Source organism: Rhinolophus sinicus, chromosome 16 (genome assembly GCF_057876585.1).
Source record: "Rhinolophus sinicus isolate RSI-liver-muscle chromosome 16, RSI-T2T, whole genome shotgun sequence".
In the NCBI taxonomy this organism is placed as follows: Eukaryota; Metazoa; Chordata; class Mammalia; order Chiroptera; family Rhinolophidae; genus Rhinolophus; species Rhinolophus sinicus.
This window is the reverse complement of record NC_142516.1, coordinates 498,905-512,805: the sequence shown is the minus strand read 5'-3', so window position 1 is coordinate 512,805 and position 13,901 is coordinate 498,905. Positions and strand designations below refer to the sequence as shown.

The window sequence follows — 13,901 nt, the reverse complement described above, 5'->3', positions numbered from 1 at the left end:
CGACATGTCCCACACAATGAGATCTACTTTATTGCCACACTAAATGGAAGCACTGGGGCTCCAATATCTTAGGCTTTGGGGGCTCGCAGGGGCGGGCACATCCCAGGGCCGTGTGTGTGTGTGTGTACAAAGGCTGCCAGGACCGAGTGCCCCACCAGGAGCTGCCAGGGCAGAGGCCCGAGACACCCCAGCCAGGTCTCCTGCCCCAGGGGCCGCAGCCTTGGGGACAGGTGCACAGGACGTGCTGGCTTCAGGAAGCGTCAGAGCAGCGAGCTCTGCCCATCTTGGTCAGAGAGCTGGGGGACGAGGGTCCGGGGCCGGTTCCGGGGAAGCCAGACTGGGGTGCCTGCGGTGGAGCGAGGGCTCATCCTCCTGGGAACCAACGGTACAGGCATGGTGAGGACAAGCCAACCCTGGGCTGCAGGGGGCAGCAGGGCCAGTCCAGGCAGCTCACCGAGTCAGAGCCCAAGCCTGCCGGGGCGCTCTGGAAGTCGGCGTAGGCATCTTGGGGTCCATCTGGCAGCCCCTCCTCACATTCGCTCAGGTAGTCAGACTCATCTGGAAAGAGGGGAGGGCCATGTTAGTCCCCTCCCACGGGCAGCGGGTCCCCACAACACAGCCAGCCAGGCCCAGGGCGGCTTGTTGAGCGTGTGAAAGGTCAGGAGGGAACATTGACACCACCACCCTAAGCTGTATGGGCGCACGTCCTAAGCGTTTAACTCACCGTCCACCACGGCCACCTGGGGAGGCTCGATGCGTGACACAATCTCGGCGAGGTCCGTGAAGGAGGCATTGGGGCAGGTGAGGACCTGGAGGGCCAAGGCGCAGGGAACATCTGGCCAAGGCCACCGCTCTCCATGGCCCCTGGCCACAGCCCTGGCTGCCCTCGCTTGCTGAGGCTCCCCAGCTCGGGGTGGGGGTGGGGCGTGGATGATAGGCAGTGTCCTGAGCAGACCCCCACCCAGACCACCATGCTCTCCCACCACAAGCACCACAAGGGCAGGAGGCTGGAGGGGCAAAGGCAAGGGGACAGCACCCAGGGCCACTGCCATGACTGTCCCCGGCCTGCGGGGGGCGCTGCAGCACGAGCAGTTGAGGAGGTGCTCCGAGAAGATGCAGGCTGCAGGAAGCCCTGTACCTATCACCGTGGGGGGACAGGTCACAGGAGCAGGAAGAGTAGGAGCGCTGCCAGCCGGCCAGACACTCACATCGCATGCCTTCATCTTGCTCGTCCCCTGTCGGTCCTGCAGCATCTTCTCCAGCACACCACTTCGACCCCAGATGTCAAACACTGTCCGTCCGTGCTGGTACCCCACTTCCTGCACACACACAGTGGGGAACCCGGGACTGGGTGCCAGGCCCCACCCTGGGGACCCAGAGACCCCAGGACCGGGTGCCAAGCCCCACCTCCTGCACAGACCCCGGAACTGCCTGCGGGGCCCACTTTTGGTGCTCCCGGAACTGAGAGCAGGGAGGCTGGCAGACACGGGAACGCTGGCCATGCCCCACGCACTCACGCAGATCTCTGTGAACTTCCCAAAGTCCAGGGTGCCGTAGCTGTCGATGGGCGGACGCAGGTACTCGCAGTAGTCGCTGCTCCGCACGGATTCCAGCTGCCGCACGCAGCACACGTAGGCCAGGCGCGTCTGGATCTCCGCCATGTTCAACACCTGCCACAGCCCCACCTGTCATACCCTACCGCCCCCCACCCCACCCCACCCCACCCAGGGGACACAGCTCTGCGAGGCCTGTCCTTTCGCCAGAGCCAGCCTCGGGAAGGTAGGAGTGGTGCTGGACCCAGAGCCTGGAAGACACCGCCGCGTCACCTGTTCACCTGCCCACAGAAGGCGCCAGAGCAGCCCTGTACCGCACACCTTGACTTTCGTGGCCAGAGGGTTCCAGCGTTTCCAGAGCAGCCACCACCCCGACAGTGCGTCGCCATAATTGGTGAGGTCCGTCTCGTCCCGGCTGCCCACATCAATGGCGATCACCACCTTGGCCCCCATCGACCTGGCCACATCCGCTGGGGAGGAGGCAGCCCTGGTCACCCCCCGGGACAGGTACGCAGAGCCCCAGGTAGGGTGGGGCCAAGCCTGCCAGACAGGCACTGCGGGGGAAGCCCGGTGCACAGAACTGTCCAACAGGTGACAGGAGTGCACAAGGGAGGGGCCTCCCCCACAGCAAACCCAGCGCCTACGGCTGTCAGCTCCGACTGTGGCCCAGATGGGACCTCTGCACCTGGCCCTTGTTCTGAGTGCTGCTGAGCTGACAAACAGCCATATGCTGGGACTCACAGTGCCCGAGCGTGTGCGTGCTTCGCGCAGCTGTCCTTTCCCTCAGCACACTCCTGAGAACGTGTGCCTGCACCCAGCCCTTAGGAGCGGAGGCGCGGTACCTGGGAGGTTGTTGATGTAGCCCCCGTCCATCAGCAGGTGTCCGTCTTTGGGGTCGCAGAGGGGAGGCATGTAGCCGGACAGGGACATGCTGGCACGCACGTACCTCCACAGGGAGCCTGCGAGGGGGAGGAATGGGGGAGTCACCAGACAAGCCAAGGGCCTGAAAGGAGCCCTTCCTGCCCAGTGTTCCTGCCTCAGACCCTGGGCTCCTGAAGCCTGCACGTCCCACCTCTGGTGAGGGCGTGGGCCTGACACACCAGGACAGCGTCCTCCCCAGGAAGGGACCCAAGGCCCAAAAGTGGCCAGGCTGGTGCTGGGGTTTCTCCACATTCCCCATGCCAGCTCGTTGGTGTGTGCCAAAGCCCTCTGCCAGCCCCGCCTTTGTCCCACCCACAGACGGCTTTCTCTGCGTCATCTCATCACTGCCCGTTCTAACCAACAGACGTCCCTAACCTGTGCGTGTGCTTCATTCTACTCGCCCCCTCATCCCACACTGTCGTCTCCACCTCTCTTGTGTCTTGTTTGGCCTTCCGGGGGGCGGGTCTCTGGGCTCCTAGCGATTCCCCTACACCTTTCGGCAGGGTCATCTCTGTGTTTCTGATTTCCCCATGCCTCCATCTCCCTTGGATGATCCTGGGACACCCTCCACCGCCCCTCACGGAGCCACCAGGCTCTCCCCTGCCCCTGCCTAGAACTCGTCCTTCCAGGCACCTCCTCTGGGCTGCTCTGCCCTAAGTGGGGGCCACGGAGAGGGAAGCCCCACACCCTGTGGAGGTGCTCACCATCTGTGTGGACCCGCATGGCGGAGGCCGAGATGTCCGTGGTGACGGTGAAGTAGGGGATCCACAGGTCCTGGTGGGGGGATGGGGCTCAGAGGACATGCTCCCTGGCTGTTGGCACCCACCCTTTGGGCCAGGGGTGCTGAGTGTGCAGATACAGGCCTGGCTGGGGCTCCCCAGGGCAGCACCTCAATCTGCCGGTCCTTGAAGACACTGTACACGCTGCTGTTGAAGCCTGCCCCCGAGAACATGGAGGTGATGGGGTAGGTCAGGTCCAGCACAGCCCTCAGCATGGACGTCATGTCCTGTGTGGGGGCACAGTGAGGCCCCTGTGAGCAGAAGCAGGGCACACACCCCCAAGTGGTGGCATGGGCAGCCGGGGACCCCCACCCCAGGGGCCCAGCAGGAATCCAAGTCCAGAGAAGGGAGCAGAGACACGGGCACATGTGTGTCCTTTCCGCAAAAAGGACACGGGTGCCCGGAAGCATCTTTGGGGACAGTGAATGCTGTGGCCTGAGTGGCATGCCTACAGGTCCCATGACGATGCCCACTGACCCTTGGGAGGCCTGGGAGCCCGGCCCTTGCCACCTGCTCCGTGAGGAGAATGCCAGGTATGGCTGGGATGAGATGCAGAGTGGCCCACAGTGCCCCCTGTTCGGTCCTGAGGACCACTGGGAGGAGAGGCCCTCACTGGCCGCATGGCAGACGCTCCATCCGGGTCCTGGGAAGCAGCGGGCCAGCAGGTCACTCACTGCCTGAGCCCACGCTCTCTGCTAGCCCCCAGGCTGCCCCTCAGTGAGGACGGGGCCCATCAGAGCCGCAAGGGGGCAGCAGCACTGGCCTCACCCCAACAATGCCAGGTTAAGGTTGCCTGGCTCCTTAGGGCTCAAGGGGTAGATAGCAAGGATCTTCTCTGCCTATGGACATGGGGTGGCCCCAGCCAGGGTGAGTCACTCGCCCCCATGCCTCACTCCAAGACAATGTGAAGACCCGGTCTTGGGATGAGCAGAGGGGACACGTGCTCCTGGAGGACAGGGACCCAGGACAGCGTGGGACATCCCCAGGGTCCTCTGCGATCAGCACGGCCCTCACTTGCAGACAGGCAGAGCTGGAGGACAGCCTGGAGAGGGGGGCAGGGCCCTGCCCAGCACCACAGGGGCCAACAGCACCACATGGCAGCCACCATGGCCATGGCATCCCCTCAGCACGGCAGGGGATACAGGCCTGGGAAGGCACCAACCTGCCCCAATGCACACTCAGGATGCAGGGCCATGAGGCCAGAAGCTCCCCGGCCGTTCCCACACCTGCACCAGACTGGCAGGGGCAGGGAAGGGACCCTCACTGAGGCTGAAGCCCATTGTCGCCTGTGGCCGCTGCTCACGGAGCCAGTCCTTACTGATGGTGAGGCTGAGCCCCTGGTCCCTCTGTGGAGCAGCCCACTGAGGGCAGCAGGGTGCCTCGTTTCAGGGAAAGGCGACTCTGGAACTGTCCCCAGAGCTTCTGCTGCAGAGGACTACAGACTTCCTTCTCTTTTTAAAGGGGAACACAAACACTTTTGACCTGACTGTTCTATGAAAACAGGCAGAGCCCTGAGGGAAGGTGAGCAGCCCTCCCCACACGGTCCTGAGGTCCTGGATTTGTCCGCAGGCGTTCACACACCACAGGGCTGGCGGGTGTTAGCGGTCTTCTTTTCCGTGTTCCTGATGCTCTGGCTTTTGGGTCTTACAGACCCGGAGAGAGACTGCGACCCGGACTGGCCAAGTCTTGGAGGCCGGTTGCGCGCTCTGGGCGTGTCTTCCACGCAAACCAACCCATGCAGAGCCCTGCCCCCCTTTATCAAACTCACACCGACTCACCCAGGGCCGGGGACCAACCAGACAGACTGCGCACAGCCCCCAGGCCCCGAGCCGAGCCCACTGGAATTATTTCAAGGAGCTGATCTTAAACTGTTTACCCTGCCTTTCTTGCAGAAACCCCAGTAAGGGCCTGGGGCTCCCCTCGCCCCTCTCTGCTTCCTGACAGGGCTGGTACTGCTGTGGCACATGGTGTGGGCTGGGCCTCTTATTTCCAGGGGAACTGTGGGGGTAACATTAAACCTTTTTTTCAAGGGCACTGATCTCTCCATGTTGTCCTCGGTCTCCAACAAGATTCAACCGCCAACACTGCTGTGGCCACACCCTTTGTGCTCCCCCTTGACTCCACAAGCCACGGTCCCTAAGCAGCCCCCACCCGCACAGGCCCACAGGGACTGGCCCTACGCTGCAGAGGGGGAGCCCTGTACCTCAGCCCACTGCTTGGCCCGGATGCGAATCTGGCTGTAGTTCCGCTCCTCAGAGTACAGGGCGCCCATGAAGGCCCCGATGGACGTCCCTCCAACCATGTCCACGGGGATGCCGCACTCCATCAGGGCCCGGATGACGCCGACCTGGGCACAGCCTCTGCGCCAACGAGGAGCACGAAGTGGGCAGTCGTGCCGCCTGGGGACCAGTGCCCATGGCACCCCGCCCCGCCCACTCTTCATGCTCGACTGTTGCCTAAGGCACAGAAAATGGGGCAAAGACTCTGACGGGAAGAAGGACTTGGGACAGTATTTAGAGCCTCTCTGTTGTCCTGAGACGCAAGCCAGCATTCAGCCCCTTCTGCCCACCGGTGTCTGAGAGGCTGTGCAGCTAAACAGGCCTTGGATGGACTCAGGAGGGTTGGGCCCCTGGAGGGGGCTGTGGTCAACACCAAGAGCCAGGGTGAGCGGGACACAGACCAGCCCCTGCAGTGACGGGAAAGCCAGAGTCTGACTGAGGCGGTCACTCTGAGCCTCAGACGACTGTTACTATTTCTCATGTGGTGTTTACCACTCCAGCAGAAATGAGCAGTCATGTGAGAAGACCACAGGACCAGGAGAGAAACAGGAGAGGAAACAGACGATGGATGTGGACCCAGAGGAACAGACAACAGGGATTTCGACAGGCTATGAAATGAATGTGCTTAAAAAGTCAAAGAGCCAAAAGGTGGAAGCAGTCTGGGTGTCCCTCGACACATGAATGAATAAAAAAGTGCCACATGTACACACAAGGGTATGTCACTCAGCCCTGAAAAGGAAGGAGGTCCTGACACCCGCTACCACGTGGATGGACCCTGAGGACACTGTGCTCAGTGAAACGAGCCAGTCCCAGGACAAACCCTGCAGGACCCGCCTCACAGGAGGTCCCCAGAGGAGTCAGATTCAGAGACAGGAAGTAGATGGGGGGCCGGGGCTGGGGAAGGGGAGGGGAGTGAGTGTTTAATGGGGTCAGAGTTCCAGTTCTGGAAGAGGGAAAAGTCCTGGAGATGATGTGGTGGTGGCTGCACAACGTGTGACTGCACCTAATGCCACTGAGCTGGCACCGAAACGTGGTTAAAATGATAAATGTTATGGGATGCGTATCTAATACAAATAAAACATTTGTAACTTTGGCATAGAACTGGAAACTATAAAGCAGAACCGAATGGAAACTTTAGAAGTAAAAAATGAAGAACTTAATAAATGGGTTTAATAGCAGATTAGACACAGCTGAAAAGAGAAACAGTGAAATAAAGATAGTTTAGAAGAAAATGTGTATTGACTCAAAGCATCAACAGGATGGAATATGTAAATATTCTTTTTAAAACATGTAAAATAGCTTAGACAACATGGTGGTGCAGAGATCTGAGTGACGTGTCGCGAGCCACTGAGAGCCGGTAAAGCAGCAGTACCTGAAGAGAGAATGGTTTGGAAGTTTTCAGAACTGATGAGCAACATCAAGATCGAATTCAAGGGGCGGCCAGGTGGCTCAGCTGGTTAGAGCGCGAGCTCTGGGCAGCAGGGTTGCCGGTTGGATTCCCACATGGGCCAGTGAGCTGTGCCCTCCACAACTAGACTGAAGGACAAGCTACCACTGAGCTTCTGGAGGGGCGGCCGGATGGCTCAGATGGTTAGAGTGCGAGCTCTCAACAACAAGGTTGCGGGTTCAATTCCCACATGGGGTGGTGGGCTGTGCCCCCTGCAACTAGATTGAAAATGGCAACTGGACTTGGAGCTGAGCTGCGCCCTCCACAACTAGATTGAAGGATGACGACTTGGAGCCGATGGGCCCTGGAGAAACACATTGTTCCCCAATATTCCCCAATAAAATAAAATAAAAGAACCAGATTCACGAAGCATTATACATTCTAAGCATTCCTACAATGTTGAAAACCCCAAACAGAGAAAAACCTCAAACCAGCCTGAAAACAAAAAGATGTGTTTCCTTAACACAGACACAGCGCCTGCTCCATCCTCAGTGGTCATGACAGAGACCACGATGTCAGTACCTGGCCTGTTCCACACAATGTCTGCTGGAGCATAAGTTGGGGGAAAGGACAATTTATATCAGAGTAAAATTAAGGAAACAACAAAGGTAAGAGCAGAAGTTAATGAACCAGAAAACAGACATACCACAGAGAAGATCAACAAAGCTAAAAGTCGGTGCTTTCAAAGGACTCATTCAACTGATACCTCCTGATAAGATGAAACGGGGGGGGGAGAGAGCAAGAGTATCAACAACTATTATCAGGAAGGAGAAAGGAAACATCCGTACAGACGCCCCAGACGAAAAGGTAAGAAGGCAGTGTGAACTTCCTGCCATCAGTAGGACAATTCAGAGAAAATGGACACATCCCTAGAACAACATAACTTGCCAAACCTGACACAAGAAATAGAAAATGTGAATAGAACCATAACTATCAAAATGATTGAATCTTTAATTTTTAAGTCCTCACAAAGAAAATTTCATGTCCAGATGGTTTTACCAACGAATTCTACTAAACCTATAAGGAAGAATAACACAAATTTTACAGAAACCTTCCAGAGAATAGCAAAAAAAGCAGCACTTCCCAACTTGTCGTGAAGCCAGCAAACAAACCTGTGTGCATTTCAAGACATGAAGGGCGGACCCCAGTGGGGTCGGGACCAGTAGCACCTGCTCCAGGATTGCAACCTGCGCTTTGATCTCGACCATTAACAGAATAAAGGAGAACATTACACAACCACCGCAACAGATCCACAGAAACAACATCCATCATAACAACTAAGCAAACCAACATAGGAGCTTCCTCGTCTGATGAAGTGCATCTCCGAAAACCTGCAGCCAGGATCACACTGAATGAGGAAACTGAGTGCTTTCCTCTGACACTGGGAACGGCGATGCGGCCACGCTCTCCACTGCTGCTCAGAGCTGTACTGAAATTCTAACCGGTGCAATAAGGCAAGAAAAAGAAACAAAAGGCATTTGCATATTTTAGAAAGAAAGAGGAAATACTGTCTTTATTCTCAGAAGACATAAGTGTATGTACATAAAATGCAAAAAAAAATCTACAAAAAGAGTAAGTGAATATAGTAAGGTTGTAAGATACAACATCGATTTACAAATATCAATTGTGGGGCCGACCTGGTGGCTCAGGTGGTTGGAGCTCCGTGCTCCGAAGGCTGCCGGTTCGATTCCCACATGGACCAGTGGGCTCTCAACCACAAGGTTGCAGGTTCGACTCCTCGACCCCTGCAAGGGATGGTGGGCTCTGCCCCTGCAACTAAGATTGAACATGGCACCTTGAGCTGAGCTGTTGCTAAGCTCCCAGATGGCTCAGTTGGTTGGAGTGCATCCTCTTAACCACCAGGTTGCCGGTTCAACTCCTGCAAGGGCAACTGGACCTGGAGCTGAGCTGCGCCCTCCATGACTAAGACTGAAAGGACAACAACTTGAAGCTGAGCTGCGCCTTCCACAACTAAGATTGAAAGGACAACAACTTGACTTGGAAAAAGTCCTGGAAGTGCACACTGTTCCCCAATAAAGTCCTGTTCCCCTTCCCCAATAAAATATTTAAAACAAAACAAAACAAAAAACAAATATCAATTGTGTTTCTACAGACTGGCAACAATCAATTTGAAAGTGAAATTTAAAAGATACTATTTACAATAGCAAAAATAGCCCATGAAATACTTAGTGATTCTAAAATTTACATGGAAATGCAAAGGACCTAGAACAGCCAAAACAATTTTGAGGGGGAAAAAAAAAATCACACTGCCTGGTGTTGAGATTTACCACAAAACCACAGGGATCGAGACGGGCAGGGTGTATAAGAGCAGAGTACACTTCAGTGGGCACAGCAGAGCCAGCTGCAGGCCTGCTGAATGACAGGGATGGGACAGTCTTCAGCAAACGGTGTCCCGGCAACTAGACAACCCCGTGGGGAAACCGAGCCACATACTCACCTCCCACCGTTTGCAAAGCACAGCCTTAGTGGGTCACAAGCCTCAGTGTACTAGCTAGAGTCACAAAGCTTCTCGAAGAAAATACAGAATAACTTGGTGACCTGGGGGTAGGCAAGAGCTCTCAGAACACCAGAATAACCATAAAAAATTGGAAAATCACACTTGATCAAAAAATGCCATTACGAAAATGAAAAGTCAAAGACTGAGATAATATCAGTAGTAAATAGATCTGGCAAAAGGCTTGTATTCAGACTCAATAATAAAAGCCCGACTGCCTGTTAAACACGAGTAAAGACCATAAGTGGCACTCTACAAAGAAGACACACAAGTGGCCAAACACGCACGCACCATCACTGGGTGAGACGCTGCTGAACATCCCAGGGCTGACAACAGTGCAGGTGGCCTGAGCTCGGAGCACGCAGCCGCCCCACGCCCAGGTGATGCCACGCCCAAGCATTTGCCCAGGAGGAAAGAGCACGCCCAAAAACAGATCTGTGTGAGAACAGTCACAGCAGTTGTGTTCCTGATAAGCCACTGCCCATCGTCTGAAACACAGCAAAGCGTGGCAGACAGTGGACCAGCGCTTGGCAGTGCACTGATGAGGTCAGGGCAGAGACACGAGCCCGCAGAGCAGAAAAGCTGAATGAATGTTCCAGAGAAAGTCAACATTGCACTAGAGGAACAAAGAGAGAAAACTAGAAAAAGCATTCAGGCCTTAGAAATGTTTTAGCAGAAAAGATTAATTAGAAGATGCATTTCAGATAAACCACCCAGAAAGCACAACAAAAATATGGGAGATGTGTTGGAGAGTGGACGGCTCCAGCTGCGAGGCCTTGTCTCGGACCACGGGAAGCTCCAGAAGAGAGAACAGGGCACAGAGAGGTAAGGGTCACGGAACGGTCCCCAGAGCTGAGGGACACCCAGTACAAGGGATGAAGAGAGCAGCACCTGGGCAACCCCTCGAGTCCTTTCTGAAGAAGGAGACTGCAGACCAACCCACCAGCTTCCAGAGGGAAACAGGCCTCGGAAGCAATGGCACTGAGCTTGTCAGCCGCAGCACTACAGAGACAGGCCCCACGCCTTAAGTTTCTCAGAGAAAACTGTTTCCATCTTCAGTTCCACACCAAAACTGTCAGAAGAATGAGGACATTTTCTGCTGCTCATCATCTAAAACTTTTACCTCCTGTGCATCTTCTCTTAAGGAAATTTCCAGAGTATGAACTCTACCAAAATCAAGAATATGTCGAGAAAGAGGAAGACATGGACCCTAGGCAATGGAGCTGAACACAGGAGACACAGGTGGTCCCCAGGATGATGGGGAAGGGGACCCCCAAGCAACCGCCAGCGGCTTGGCTGGAAGCAGCCAGCAGAGCCGAGGGGTCAGACAAGGCCAGCAGAGATGGCCTGGTAGTCGGAGCATGCTGAGGGCAGGCACTGGTGCTTCCAGCAGTATCAGGATAAATAATGATGCCCAGAAAACTGAGCAAATGGCAGCTGCAGCAGTGAGTAATTCCAAGGGAGGAAATATAGTCATACTGTACAATACAACGGGACAGCTCTGTCACAGTGACGTAAACAGTGAGGACTGGCTTCACTAGGGAAGAGCCGTGCTGGGACTGTGAGTGGTAAGGAGGGGGACAGACAGACAGAAGACAGATGGATAGATGGACGATAAATAGGTGATGGACAGACAGATGATAGACACAAAGATAGGTGACAGATGACAGATGGGGGGAGGGTGGATGAATGACAGATAAATGTTAGAAATGGATGACAGACGGATTATGGATGGTAGACAGATGGTAGATACATAGATAGATAGATGATAGCTGCACTGGGTGAGTGCAGATAGGTAGATGGATGATGGACGGATGACAGATGATGGATGAGAAATGACAGAGATGGACAGACTGATTCTGTGTGAGGGAGGGGGTCAGGAGCTCAATAATGTAAAACTAAGAAACAAAAACATAGACTAGGAATGCTCTTTAGTAATGTAGATGAGCAGGCAGCAGGAAGAAGCTGGCAGTGATCACGTCTGGTTGTTTCTGGTTTGGACGGGATGGCAGGGAACTGCTATTCTGTGTTCTACAAGTACCAAATGGCCTAGAGAACCAAACACTACTTTCACTACAACTAAATTTTCATTAAAAACGCTGCTGATCAGCCGTCCTGACCTGCAAACCAGGTCCAAGTCTGGGCCACCTCTTCTGGGCCACATCAACCCTGCAGCGGGCAGCCTGTGACCTTGGGCCACTCACTTGGTTGTCTAGGCCCACTGGCCCAGCTTTCAAGTACAAGTGTGGCACTAGACAGTGCTGGGGGCGTCAGAGACAAATGAGCAGTGCTCTGCCCCTGCTCCCCAGGCCAGGCTGGACTTGGGGTACAGGACCAGCACATGCTGGGCCACCCCACCCAGCTCTGGCCCGCAGCTAGAAGCAGAGCGAGGCCCTGCCCCCGTGCTGCTTCCACAGGTCATGTGTCGTGTGAAGGAGCAACGGGCCCGGGTCCACCCCACTCTCTTGTTCGTGGCCTGAGACCAGGACTTGAAGCCTTGGGTCTCCAACTTGGGGAAGAGAGGAGAGGAAGTACAGTTGGACAAGCAGTTATGGGGTTCACTGCATTATTTTTCTAGTCTTTATAAAGAAGAGGGCTTGAGTCCTCCCTGACCTGGCAGCTGGACCGTACCTCTCACTCTAATTGGCCTCCTCCCGCAATGGGCCAGGCGTGAGCAGAGGCCTGACCCTGGACGCAGGAGACGTCCTGGCTGAGTGTCTCCCTCCCCAGTGACAGCTCTGGGCTTCTGTCCTTCTGCCTCTTCCCTTCTCCAGCTCACTTTGAAAGTGATGTCCTTGGGCACCTTCTCTGGGGCACTGGGGAGAGGCGCCCGTCACCATCAGAGGGCCAGGACTCAGGGCACAGAGCGCCCAGGAGGCCCTGCTAACAGTGCTGGAGAAGCAGCACATGCCAGCTGGCCCAGGGCACCTCACCCGGCCAGCAGTGCAGACGGCCACCTCGGCCAGGAACGTGAGCCGCTCCACTCACAGGGCGTCCCCAGCCCTGGCCCCAGCCCAGTGAGTGGCACAGATGCTGCGGGAGGCACCAATCTGCCCTCTGGTTCACCAGAAGACAGCCTTGGCCTCGTCACTCCCTCCTCACCATGCCCCTGGGCTCAGTTCTGTTCCAAGTATATTTCTCTTTAAGTTCGGGGGAAGGGAGACAAGTGTCAGAATGACACTCGGGTAGAAGTTATTTGGGTTGAAAGTCCAGTATGGAACTCACCAGCCCCAAAACACTAAAGCAGTCTTCAGGAGGCTCGTGAGCAGACCAGGTCGTTACTCTACAAAGTGTGGATTAAAATGGCTTCACCAGAGCCCAGTGGAAAGGCGGGCAAAGGACAGAACAGTTTTCAGAAGAGGAGGCATGAACGGCTACAGAGCCAGGACAACAGGTGAGAGTCCTTCCACCGCACTGGCAACAATGAAAACCCCGGCAGTTCCTGGAGTGTAAACGGGGACAGACAGCCTATGGGGAGCAACGCATTCTGGGCCCATCCACCTGCACCTGTCGGCGTTCAGGAGTTCATCCCAGGCGCTGCAGCGGGAAGGGGCAGGCACTCACCTCGCTCCTCCTCCCCCAAGCACCAGGGCGATCGCATTGCCCGTCAGCACCCGCGCCAGGCGGGAGAAGTCCGAGTGCCGGTCTGGAGGCCTCTGGAAGACACGCTCGTACATCTCCACCTGAGAGTGGGGCCAGACGCGGGGAGGGCCGGCTGAGTTCCCAGGCGGGTTTCCTCCACTCCTGACCCCGAGCTCTCTCCACGATACTGGCGGGCTCGGTCAGATACCCACTCTGTCAGCACCCTGGAGCCCAGGCTCTCCTGGGAGGGAGAAGGCCCTCGAACGGCCACTGGGTGAGCGCAGGGCAAGCGGCTGGGCCACAGCCTTCTGGGCCCAGCAGGAGACCACAGCGCTCCAGAGAGCCATCTGCAAAGGGACACCAAACCCAAGCCCAGCTGAAACCCTGCCAGCCCCGAGGGTGGAGGGTGCTCTGGGCAGAACAGCCCCATGGATGCAGCTGTCAGGATGCTGCCCTCAGAGCCCTGGGCCAGGCCGGCAGTGGCGTGTGGGCAGCCTCTGCGGGCCCCCCACCCCATCACCCAGCCCCGAGGGCTGAGGATACACTAAGGAAGAGCTGCCCGAAGGAGGGGCAACGCCGACCTGAGGCTCCTAGGGCCCGCTGGTGTGGCCGGCTCATCCCACACCCCGGGCCCCACCTGCCTGGGGAGCGCAGCGCCACCCCGTGGCCAAACTCAAGCGGGAGCTCACAGTCAGCTCACTGCACGGAAGGGAAAACCAGCCCAGCAGCCCCGACACACACCGACAGCCCGACAGACAGCTCGGACCACCGAGACTCAGAGCGGAAGGGGCGGGTCAGGACAGGGCTGTGCGCTGGAGGTAGGTG

At 56.4% G+C, this 13,901-nt stretch overlaps 1 protein-coding gene across 7 annotated transcripts in view; it reads right to left on the bottom strand.

Moving 5' to 3' along the window:
* Window positions 1-12: 12 nt before the first annotated feature.
* Window positions 13-13,901, bottom strand: part of PNPLA7 (patatin like domain 7, lysophospholipase) — a 67,267-nt gene continuing 53,378 nt past the window's right edge. For all 7 annotated transcript variants that reach the window (XM_074331436.2, XM_074331437.2, XM_074331433.2 and 4 more), the window contains 11 exons: window positions 13,059-13,177; window positions 5,457-5,613; window positions 3,364-3,480; window positions 3,179-3,248; window positions 2,396-2,512; window positions 1,875-2,023; window positions 1,518-1,670; window positions 1,209-1,319; window positions 725-809; window positions 455-558; window positions 13-372 (listed from right to left, as the gene is read on the bottom strand). In XM_074331436.2, the coding sequence (XP_074187537.2) occupies window positions 289-372; window positions 455-558; window positions 725-809; window positions 1,209-1,319; window positions 1,518-1,670; window positions 1,875-2,023; window positions 2,396-2,512; window positions 3,179-3,248; window positions 3,364-3,480; window positions 5,457-5,613; window positions 13,059-13,177 (1,266 nt within the window). In that variant the 3' untranslated portion in view covers window positions 13-288. The remainder of the gene's footprint in view (window positions 373-454; window positions 559-724; window positions 810-1,208; window positions 1,320-1,517; window positions 1,671-1,874; window positions 2,024-2,395; window positions 2,513-3,178; window positions 3,249-3,363; window positions 3,481-5,456; window positions 5,614-13,058; window positions 13,178-13,901) is intronic.